Consider the following 12,265-nt stretch of genomic DNA (forward strand, 5'->3'; position numbering starts at 1 on the left):
TGCTAATGAGGCCGATGGGCCGACATCGTGGTCACGAGGAAGCCGCCTCGGGCCTGGCGGGCGCCGCCGTGTATTTGGTCCCCCCCCCCGGAAACGAGTGCAGCACTGGCAGCACTGCAATGGCAACTCTTGGATGATATGCTCTAAGTCACTATGAAATGGCACCTTCAGGATCCCATCTTGCTGCAAATAATCCAAACCCGTATGAGTGAACACTTCCATGAGACGTGCCTGTGCTGAGGATTAAGGGGAACTTTTCCTCAAACCTTTGGATTCCCTCTCGAGCCCAACAGCCGCAAACCACCTAGTGATTGTCTCGAGCTCTTTGACTATGAAAAAAAACACAATAGATCGGAGTGGGGGGGGGGCTAAATCCCAGCGTGTGAGTGTCCTGTCCTTGACTGTCACTGCATGACTCGTCTAGCGGGGAGAACGCATGCATCCCCCCCCCCCCCCCGCCCCCTGTCGAGGGGTAGAAGTGGCCTTTGTGTTCATCAATAAAAAAAGACCAGCGAAGTCCCCGAGGTGCCACATGAGTCCGGAGACAAACTCCCCGTTTATAATGTGATTAGACGTCATTATAAACGTTCACTATAATCCATGTCAGTTAAAAACCTGCCAGCAGCCATGTCTTCACCCACTTATGTTGATAAGCTGTAACAAATGAATGGAACCTGTACATTTCATCGTATTTCCTGTTGGTAACTTTTCTTTCGTCTAAAAAGGAGTTTGAGCTTTTAACGGTTAACTTTGAACATTTTTCCTTTCTACCCGGGGGGGTCTTCACTTTTCAGCGCTCCGTGAAAATAGACCATAATTATCACGCGACCTTCCAGTGCATTCCATTTGAAACCAGCCGTGATCCTGAAGCCTCCCCATTAAAAGGCAGCAGGGATTCAGCGAGTGCTTCAGGCCTCCGATGTACATGCAGTTGAGTGCTGTGTGGGTCTGTGTTCCTGAGGGAGGGGGGCACGGACACATGCTTTGTGTGCCAATGACTAACCGGGTCTCTCACAGGGGCAGCAGCTGATGGACCTGGAGCACAAGTTGACTGTAGCCAAGGAGGAACTGGAGAAGACTGCACTGGACAAGGTGAACAAACAATGGTTTCTTTCTGCTTTATTTGTGATGCGTGTTTTTTTTTAAACATTTCTGTGTTTGTAGGTACTTTCAAACTAACGTCTCTCATCCGACCCATTCAAAACCAATATGGGTGTAAGATAAAATATAAATGGATACAGTTTCATGAAAACTGATCTCATTACAGAGGATGTCAAAGCTCATCTTAGACAGGTTCATGTGGTAAAATCTATAATATAATGTCTGTGCTGAAGATGCCTGTTAAAGCCACTTGAAGTTCATTTGTCGTGTGGATGGACGTGGCGGAGGAGGTCCAACGGGATTCAAGGTGTGTGTGTGTGTGTGTGTGTGTGTGCGTGTGTGTGTGTTGCGGGACAGGAGTCGCAGCTGAAGGCGCTGAAGGACACGGTCCACATCTGCTTCTCAGCTGTCCTCAACAACCAGCCCGGCAGCGGCCACAGATTCCCCACCTCCCCCGCCCACTTGTTCCGATACGCGTCGCTCATCAACAGCTCCAGAGTCACCTTCCAGCAGCCACACGCCAAGGTACCACCGACCTCCTTAAGGTTCACCCAGAAGACCCCAAAACGAAGCCTTTTATTGAGGTTTGATCCGGTGGCTCAGAACAGTCTGTCCTTGAATCCACAGTCTCACCAGGGGCTTTTGAGATGATGGCACACAGATGAGCATTTTTCATTTTAAAAGGTTGATAATCACGAAGAAATAAACCCCAATAATACGATCCCTGCATGTCTTTATTTGACTTTTAAAGTTTTAAAGCAAGTTGTATTCGTCGACTGTTCAAAAGCTACCGGTGTTGTTTCTATTTCTCGTAACCTTCCCGTGTTTTTCAAAGAAATTCATTCAACCATTGCGGCTCCCCACATGTTTGGATATGTGTCATTGTGCTAATCGTTGTTGACTCCACAGCTGGAACGGCTAATTATTTCCAACGCAGCTTCATTTACGGAGGCCTCGAGTAAACAGTAACGCCTGAAGGCAAAGTACATTTCCACTTCCGCTGGATATTATTAACAGAAAGATGATCAATTGGCCTTTTCACAGGAGACGTCTCCATCAGAGGTGTCATTACTATCGCTATTAATGGCAAAAAATAGGAATAGGATGGAGCAGGTGGAGCTGAATGGAGTCCGACCCTTCGTTAATATTATTAGTTGCACCTGGGTTCTTCCACAGCAGCAATAACATCTAAATGCGTTTGTTGCATTAGGTAAACAATGGGGAGGGTGGATTGGGGGATTTGTCTCTGTAATGGTGGCGGCGTAATTTCCCCTCTGACTTCCTGGATACAATAAAGCAGACTACAGCTGTTTGCCGCTCCTGTAAACACCTCCGAGTTAAGCTTCAGCTCGGTGACATCATGGAATGCATCTTGTTGGCCAAGTGTGTGAATTTCCCTGTTAGCCGATTATTACCTGCTTTTGAAGTGTCTATTTGTCAATCTGATGCCCCGAGCATCCCTCTGCAGAAAGAGAATTACTACCAAATATAACATTTGGGCAAACACGATTCTAATAATGACATATCTGAATCACGCAGCGGTCATTTATCCAGTTTTTGTATTCCTTGGTGCTGCTTTTTAGAGGGTTAACCAAATCAATGAGGACATTATTGGAGTTTTGATTTGATACCAAATCTGTTCTGTGTGAAATGATTAACTCAATCTGAGTGAGGCTTTGCTTGGAGCCTCTTCAAGTCAAGGTCACAGCAGACACAACCGAGGGCTTAGTTGTAAAATAAGCTCAGTGTATACATTGCTTCTTGTGTTCGTTTTAGGACTCTGTGGCTGTGAAAGAGCTGGGATTGAAATGTAGGAGAATAAACGCGTCACGTTTCCCTGCGATTGGGTTGGTTGTGATTTCTGAAGGAGGACTCCCTTTGAAATCGACCTTATCTGCCACGAATCCTATGAGCGATTCCGCCTTTAAGAGGCTTTTCTCTCACAGTGTGCACTCCGCCTCCCTTTGGTGGGTGCTGAAGTTTTCTGACATGCCGCGGTGGATTTTATTTTTGTTTTATTTATTGCTCTTCATGCGTCAGCAGCATCCCCTCCGTCCCTCTGCATCGGGCGACACGACGAGCTCGAGGTGACGCCTTGGTTTGCAGCCAAAACATGACCATCCCGTCATGTATCTTCCCTCCATTACCGTGAGCCCAATATATGCGAGCACATTGGGAAACATGAGCGTCGCTCCGATGGAAAGACGAGCAAAGCAAGATCATAGTGTGCGTTGTCCCGTTTATTAGCATACAAATAGCAGCACGCCACTTGTGATCTCCCGTCGCCGCTGTACACTACGGCGAGTGCTCCTTCACTGTAAAGACTGCCGGGTGTTCTCCATCTATGCCTCTGCGTGCAGAGGTGGCTCAGACCTCATTTAAAATCACTGCCAAATGCATCTCAAATTACAAAGAAAAAAAAAATAAAAATGGCCAACAACGTCCTCTCATTTCAGCCGGGGCGTTTTTCAAAGCACAGTCTTTAAGGGACTGTGTGCCGTGAAGGGTAACGTTAGATGTTGAGATGAAAGTAGCCTAGCAGCTAGCTTAGCATAGCAGCTAGCTTAGCCTAGCTGCTAGAGGAATTCTCTCTGCACATGTGGCGCCTGTTACTTCCAATGCAACAAGCTCTCTCCATCTAGAGCTACCGTCTTGCTTTCCCCGATGTAACTGACAACTGAAAATATTTAGTCGCATTAAATGCGGCCGCATTAATCGCATAGATTAACGCATTTATGTTGACAGCCCTGATATTAACGGCGGGGGGAGGACCCGGCAGTCGCTGTGTGGACGGGTTGTTTCTGAAAAGCCACGGCTAGTTGCACGCTGATTGTTGTTTGTGCTCATAAACAGTGGGGTACGTTGGTACGTTGGCTACCACCACCGGCGGGGGGGGTGGGGGGAGGAAGAAAAACAGTGACAACGCTGCAGAGCGTTTAAGACGCGAGGGAAGCATTTACCCACAAATTGCGCGATAAAACACCGGCACACTTCATAAAATCCGCTTTGTGCTTTTGAAAGTGAGAGGGATGTTTGTTTCGAGAACTCGCCGACACCACTTTGAGCTTCACGCTCGTATGTCATGAGGTAACATAATGGGCCTCAAGGCCCTGGTAGAAGCCACCGATAAGACCCCCCCCCCCCCCCCGGGCCTCGCCCCTCACGCAGACACACAAACGCAGACGCGACGCTCTCCTGGCCCGGTGAAAGATTCATTAGCGCGAAGGATGCAGAGATCAGTGAGATTGGAGTGGAAGTTGCTTCATATTTAACGGGGGGGGGGGGGGGTGGGGGGGGGGCTCAGGGAAGGAGCCAAGTCTCGTGGTCCGATAGCAAGCGATTTTCATCAAAGTAATGGGAGATGATGCCTCAGATGCTCGACGTGCCGGATGGGGAATCAGGCATTCCTTTGCCCTGCTCTCAGCACTTACTGTTTACTTTAACGCTTGGGGGGGGGGGGGGTTTGTCGATATAAATGGGATATTTATTTCTGCCGAGGAAAATGTGGTTGACACTGCAAAAAAAAAAAAGGTGACGTGCGGATATTTATCAGCTGAATGGTGCACCATCCTTCAGAGATGGGAATGCGGATGTCCTGCCTAAAAACATGTGTTTCCCGGCCTGGGTGTCCGTCCGATATTTACAGTGGAAGGCCGTGAAAAAGTGGGGAAATATCGCACGGCACTTTCGCGGCTAAAGCCTGCCCCGAAAAAAGATGTAGTTTGAGCTGACAGAGTGAGAATGTAGTTTGACAGTGACAGGTCGGAACTGCCTGTGTTCATCTTGCCGCCGTCGTGTTTCATGGTCTCAGGAGATCACTTTTGACCCAGTTAGGGAGAGGACTATGTACCAGCCCCGCACAGCAGAAGACAGAGACGCTTACTTTTGGAGAGACGAACTCAGTTTGTCTTTGACTCTCGCAGACGGGGCCATTTGTGGTCGAGAGCCTGAAAAAAAACTTATCTGAAGCAAGCGTGAATTGTTGTAATACCCTTGTGTCGTATTATTTCAAATATGAATATGAGGAAACTGTGAAAACGGGCAAAAGAAACGATTGTAGGAAAAGTCAAGGATTTGTTTGCTCCGCACTGCTTTTAACGTCGACATATTTCCCAAAACGTCTCAATGCTTCCAATAGCCGGAGGATCAGCAGAACGGTTAGTTTGTTCAGATTGCTCCAATCCAGCTGTTGGCCTCTACCCACCAAGTCCATGTTCTTCATGCAGATACGTAGTCAGGAACTTAACCGAGAACACGCAACTTCTCAAAGCTTAAACTGCCAGGAAACCTGCAGGCAAAGGCACTCTCAAACCGGGACCCTTTCTTAACGATGATATTAGTAATCAAGTCACGGTGTAAGATGTTTTTACTAATAGAGACGTAGATCTCCCTCCATGCCGCAGAGAGAACCTTTCCATCTCCGGCTGCTGGTCCGCTACCTTCCACGTTGCTTGGTCTGGTTTTTTGGTGGTGAAGCCACGAGAGGCGACGCCGCTTTAAGAAGGCACTCCCCTCCGCAGATAAACAGGCTCAATTATTCCCGCTCGTATGATGTAAACAATTATGAACTTTTGCGTCGGAATTGTTTACTCTGCAACAACAACCCCCGAAGCCGCCGCTGAATCATCAACAAGCCATTTCCTACATTTAATATGCTTTCCCCCCTTCCCCCCTCCACAGGATATCTCCAAAGTTCAGAGAATTGCCACAGCCAGCAAATCACCCGTGAACATGGGCGCAACGAGGGGAGAGGACGGCGGAGTTAAAGCCTGCCAAATGGAAAAGGTGAGCCTTTAGAGTAATAAACGATAATGGCCTAAGTGACCCGAGGGCCTGGATCCACCGGGATTATCTGTTGACCCAATTCATGCTCGAGTTCCTCATCAGAGATCAGATCTTTTACTCTGAGTGTCCTCCGGTAGGAACTGCAAAGAGTCCCGGCTTGGTGATACAGTCATTAGTTTGAACGGTCCATCTCTGACACGTTATTTCATTCAATCGGGTCCTACTGCACACGGCACAAATGAGTACAATCTCCTTCGTGGTCCATGAGAACACAGGGAGGGGCCACTGATAGCATTCGGTTAGACCAACGAGGGCAAAGGCACTACGGAGGGAATCCACCCAGGAAGGAATCCACCCAACCATCAGGACACCAAATGCAATGTTCATCCTGTGTACTGTTGATTACATCATTTTTGGGAGAGGTGTAGAAAGCCTCAAGTACTTCAGATACAGATAAGAAGAGACGTATTTGAAAATGAGACTAAAGTCCCCCCCCCCCCCCCATGGGGAGGAAATGAAGAGAGACAGTTTGTATTAGCAGGTTTATCTTTCGGTTTGAAAACGGGTGGATCGCTGCACTCCAGACAAATGATTTTCATTGACAGATGTCACACTTGTTGAAATATATATATATATATATATATATATATATATATATATATATATATATATATATATATATATATATATATATTCCAGAAATGCATTAGACCAGCGATTGTCTCAACGTCGTCTGTAACAATCATTCCTCACCTTTGTGTGCACTGGTCTCTGTGGTACCGTGTGGTGCCCGAGCTCCGCGTTCATCCTTTGGAAAGCTTTTTGTTTTGGTCAGAACAATTTGCAGCAATCATACATGAAAGCAAAAGTATTCCCACAGGCGCAAACTGGCTCCAAGTGCAGCGCGGCGAGGAGATGATTGACACGGCTTTTAGCCCTGTGGCTAATTCTGTTTAAAAAAAAAACAACAACACAAAAACCCATCCTGTTGGGCTGCTGCTAATGATTCTTTTCTGTATTGATTATTTCAGGATTGATTGTTTCAGTCCGTAAAACGTCCGAAAATAAGAAATACCGTTCTCCAGTTCCCAAAGAGCCAGAGGCGACATCTTCAAATTGCTTGTTTTTATATTTTCCAAACCCAAAAGACCATCCAGCACTCTGCTGCTCGTTCGAGGGACATCAAGCAGGTGTCTGATATCAAAACACCAGGCACCTTTCAGACCGAGGTTTAAAGTAACTGTGCCCATGTCATCTTTAGACAGAAAGGGGCTTTTGCACCTTTCAACTTTTAAATGTGCACGCGTAACACACAGTGTGTCCTCTGCGCCTCCTCCTCAGCCCGGCGGCGCCTGCTCCCGGAACCAGACGGAGGAATCGGCCCCCGACAGCAAAACGCTACCGGAGCCCCGCCAGGTGAGCCCGGACGGGACCTCCGCCCCCACAGCACAGGAGGCCAGCACCAGGACCGGGTTCTTCTCTGGTTTTCCTAACAAATGCGTAACACGCGAAACACGTTGCGAAATCCCCTTCCTTTCTGTGACAAAAGACTAAACTTATAGCCACGGGAAATTGTTACCAGATGTTTATCTTCTTTAAAAGGGCTTAATCATTTCCCAGATCAGCTGGGAATCGTAGTTCTGAACAAACACGACTCTACCGGGACTAAGTTGTGCGTTTGTTGCGGGTGTTTGTGATAATGAAGAAATGTTGCGAGTGCGACGTTGTGGCTGATTGAGGGTTTTTTTTAATGTGTGTTCACAACGATGGAGGCGACGACGCTAAACACTGGTTTGTAATTGAACTCCCTTGCAGTTTTGAAACAGGTCACGTGACGAGGATGCCTTAAAAACGGAAAGAGAAGTGAAGCAGATGAAAACCAGCTCAGCTGTGATCCAGTGACTGGCAACTCAGACCTTGAAATGATTAGGCCGCATAGTGTGCAATAAAGTACGACACAAGTGGAACACAGCGGAGCGGATGACACACAACGCCTTCGCCACGCAATCCGGAAACATGGCAAACCTAATCTCCCCAAACCTAATATGCCAGTGCGCCAATGTCACCTGTAGTGCGTGATATGCAACGCCCTGCCAAGGCCTACGCGCAACTCCCCCCCCCCCCCCCCCCCCGCCCCCCCCTCATCATATTATTGAATTGAGTCACACCTGTTTGGCAGTGGCAGATGGTACGACAAAACAATGCATCTCATTTACATGCTGTGCGATGCCGTGTGACTGAGCGACTGTCTGGCATCCCGAGTGCCAGCGATCCGTTTTTAGACACCAGAACACTCTGACAAACGGGCAGATTGGCCTTCAGTGGCTCGTCCGTGCCAGAGAGATATTTGACGATAGAACACAATTGCGAGTGGACTGTGTCACACCGGAGAACAAAGGAGGACGAGATAATGACACTCCACGTAATGGAGAAATTAAGTTAATCGTGTTACGGAACGTGTCACTGAAGTCACTTCGTTGGCGTTCATGCATTCATTACGCGGCGGTTCGTGTGTGGACCTAAACGCACTCGACACACTCGGCTCCAGGGATCCTTTGACCTTTCATTTAAAGCTCCGGGAACAGCAGGCGGGGTGACGAGCTCGAGCCGACTCTAAACCACACTTGTCTAAAAGCTGGGTTTTTAATCAAGCTTTCTGCGATTCATTTCGTGACGTAACATCATAACAATAACAACAGTCCCGGACATTTCCAGTTCCTCACAAGAAGCCAATAAAGACATTTTGGGAATTTTTCACAATTTGCCATGTCACTTTTTTTTTCTTTTTCATTTCATTAATGTTTAATTTTCCACATCTTGTTGCAGCCAAGAATCCACAGTTGACTCTTCCTCTGGCGCTGGTCGGTGTCTCCTGCTACCGCCCTTCGTGGAGTAGTAAACAATTGGATTATTAATGTTCTGCATTCTGCTCTCCGCGGATCGATCCGCACTAAAGCGCGGCCTCTTCCTATCACCACTTCACCTTCATCGCGTTTGATTTCTTTGACTGAGGAGTCGTCTCCCCTCGTGTTCAGAGGCTTTTCGTGGGCTCTTTGCAGAAACAAAACAAAGACGGCTTTAAAAATTCCCGTGGCGGAATGATTGGACCCAGAGGCTCTGAGCGATGTGGCTCGCACATCAACAAGCTGACAGACCAGGGGGGGGGGGACCACCTTTGTTCCGGGCCGGTTGATCTACTGTCAATCTAATCTGGACTTTGTTACAGTCAGCAGACCCTGGCATCCTCAAAACAATAGTTCACATCTCTGATGCACAGCGGAATCTGGGATATTTTGTATGTGACATTTTTTAATTGATTAAAATAAAGAGACAGGTGGAAGCTGGGTAATAAACAGGAGGGGGAAAAGGCAACTGTGGCAACTATGCAGATGTTTCAAATCATCAATTATTTATTGTTATTCAAAATATCTTTTGTCTCACTTGAATTTACATATTTTAAAAACAGTGGAATTCTGACAAATGTTTATTGGGGGGAAAGTACTTCTTTCTTTTTTGACCATCTTTTGCAACTTCATGGTAGTATTTCCAAATGTTCCATCTGAGTCCTGATGAATGTAAAATTCATAGCGTATCTATTGGCAACACACCGCTCTCAACACGAGGGCAAAGCTAGCGGCTAACGTGCTAACGGCGGGAACAGTGGAGGCAACGGCAGCGACGGCGGAGCTAACAGGCTAGCGCTGTCGTAGCACTGTCGTAGCGCTGTCGTAGCGCGGTGCAGAACCCGCGCGTCAGCTTTAGTTGCACAGAAGTTAAACATCACGCTCTGCAAAAACAAGAAGGAACATCCCAAACGCCGCATCCAAGTGGAAGGCAACTGAAGTTGGCCAGAAGCCACCAGAGTGCATTAAGGGAGAAATCGTTGGCCTGCAGAGGAGGTCCATTTGTACCCCGTCGCAGTCACTGAATCACAGAAAGAGCTACAAATGTGCTACTTAGTGTTGTGTGACTGCTGCCAGGACACAGTGTGGTCAAAATGTAAAGTTTACCTTCAAGCTCCCCCCCTGAGAGCCACCGGATGAGTGCACAGGTGTGTATGTGTGTGTGTGTGTGTGTGTTATAACCAGGTGATGGAGTTATAACCCGCCGCCATGCAGAGTGATGTGTAGGCTGATAATTACGCTGGATAATAGGAGCAGCCAGGAAGCCTGAAGGCATTCTGCGAGCTGACGCTGGTAAACACAGAGCAGATGCTTTGCTCGGGGAATTGGTTTCTAATGTTTATGCTTCAACGTGTCATTGCCCAAACTGACTTAAATTATTCAAAATACCAGCAAAAGCTGCACTCCATTAATGAAATGCATTGGAGCCCAATAATTTAAAATGTTTTTCTAAATGTTCAACTGTGGAAGCTACTGAAAGTTGCGTTTATACATCAAATAAACAGCTGAAAACCAGAAAGGACTCCGGACCCATCGATGTTACCTTGAAATAACCCATTTTTTTTGGGGAGCATTTTCCTGCCCAGATGTCAACCTCATCATGCATCTCCGTCTCTGTCTGAACCTCCGCAGCAGAGGAGCCGAGTGCCGACCGGGACATCGGACCCGAAGCTCTCAGGCGTCGGCGCGGAGGCCGGGGGGGGCGGCGGCAGAGAGACGAAGTGAGCGGACGCCACGTCGCCCCGAACGCAGAGCCGCTGCCGGGGGGGGGGGATCTTTACAAGAGCACACGCTAGCGCACCGTCACAAAACACACGTGCGCACACACACACACACACACACACACTCCGTATCAGCACTGTTCGCTAAAAGCTGAGACACTGGATCTGTCAACAAATTTCCGACTGTCATCTGCAAACCTCCACAGTAAAACGGCATGCATTCTAGAAATTCTTTTTAAAACGGTAGCAATGGCACTGGTAACTTGTTTCATGATGATGTTTATTTGTTGTTTAATATCTGAGTTTTATTCTGAGTGAGGACACTGCTTTCTAAATGTGTGATCTTTCTAGAAAAATCCTTTTGCACTGGTGAGGTCTGACACTGTATCCTGTAATATAAGTATATCTATTGACAAACTACTACTACAATGACTACTACTACTACTACTACCCAACTTAGAATATCGTTTGTCACTCATCGTAGCCAAGGTTAATTTACTCCTCCACATTTTTGAAATATAGAGGCTCAAGTTGGCTGGCCAACTGTTCAACATTTAATATTTCAGCACTCTTTCTGCCTCCCAACACTCAAGAGGCAAAGAGCCAAAGACTCACAATGGGTCGTCTCCCTGAGAATGTGCCATGCACTGAGTAGTAACCCCTAGCTACATGTGTCCGTGTTATCTGACCTTTCCGTGTCCTTTCAATAAACTGTAATTTTCAGTAAATTTGTGAAGAATAAATGGTTATTGGTGGGAAAAGAAGACGGAGTGAGCGAGTTTGTGATCGACGGAGAGAACGGGTTGCAGAGAGCAATCGGCGACACGCACGCCGTGTGGATGTCGAGCAGCCGCCAAACAAACGGTGAACGAAGCGGTCGCTGCGACGTCTCTGGTTGGAATAATTGTGTTGAGACAAACGAGGAATCTCAGAGCACGAACTATGTCGTCTGCGCTGTCCGATAATGCAAATGCATTGCAGGGCTTCTCGCGTGAGTTGTAAAAATGTAGTTTCAGTAGTTTTCTTTGGTTTACTGGAGTATATTTTGATTACTGAAATCTATACTGAAGAAGGTTGGCACCAGTATTTTAATCATAATGAAGTTGAGCTTAATCTGTAAAAAACACTTTTTTTATTATCATCTAATTTGCTTTTTGATTAATCGATTGTAGAAAGAAAAAATATATGAAAATGCCTAATTTTATGCCAATACATGTCAGTTTTTTAGAACTTTTTTAATTTATTATCATGTAAGAAAAGGGATTTAGAAGTTGAAAAGCGAGACACAACAAATCATCAGGATTTTAGCTTTAACAATCGAAATGCTCTATTAACTAGTTTTCAATTTCGTATCTGACAAATCACTGCAACTGTTTATCGACTTTGAGGACTAGAACTGAGAAGAAATAAGCGCATATTCATCGCCGTGTCCACGTCACAGAGAAATCAGCGACCCGCCTGAGACACGCCGGAGCCTCGGTGGGGGTCACGGATCGCTGACGCCACGCCAAAAGGTGCGGCGTTTCTGCAGCCGGCCTGATTGCATCCTGACAACAGCGCAGAGTGGATGCAAACGATCCCTTTGGGGGCGCGAGCTGAGGCACAGACGAGAGAGCGCCTGAGTTTCAAATCATCCAAACACAACCGTGCTTGTGCGCAGGCTGGACCACTTCCCTCCATGCACGCCTAGCAGGGGGTGAAGTGAAAGAAGCTGGATGAAGCAGAGACAGAGGGGGTCAGAGGTCAGTCATGCAG

The 12,265-nt window shown here is 47.1% G+C and overlaps 1 protein-coding gene across 2 annotated transcripts in view; it reads left to right on the forward strand.

The window, feature by feature from the left end:
* Positions 1-11,289, forward strand: part of luzp2 (leucine zipper protein 2) — a 91,946-nt gene extending 80,657 nt beyond the window's left edge. The window contains exons 8-12 of one of the 2 annotated variants that reach the window (XM_037482025.2): positions 1,018-1,092; positions 1,459-1,626; positions 5,782-5,886; positions 7,228-7,302; positions 10,422-11,289. In XM_037482025.2, the coding sequence (XP_037337922.2) occupies positions 1,018-1,092; positions 1,459-1,626; positions 5,782-5,886; positions 7,228-7,302; positions 10,422-10,514 (516 nt within the window). In that variant the 3' untranslated portion in view covers positions 10,515-11,289. Of the gene's footprint in view, positions 1-1,017; positions 1,093-1,458; positions 1,627-5,781; positions 5,887-7,227; positions 8,008-10,421 lie in introns of those variants that run through there. The other variant, XM_037482013.2, reaches the window with a different exon arrangement.
* The last annotated feature ends 976 nt before the right edge of the window (positions 11,290-12,265 follow it).

Source organism: Pungitius pungitius, chromosome 4 (assembly GCF_949316345.1).
Source record: "Pungitius pungitius chromosome 4, fPunPun2.1, whole genome shotgun sequence".
In the NCBI taxonomy this organism is placed as follows: Eukaryota; Metazoa; Chordata; class Actinopteri; order Perciformes; family Gasterosteidae; genus Pungitius; species Pungitius pungitius.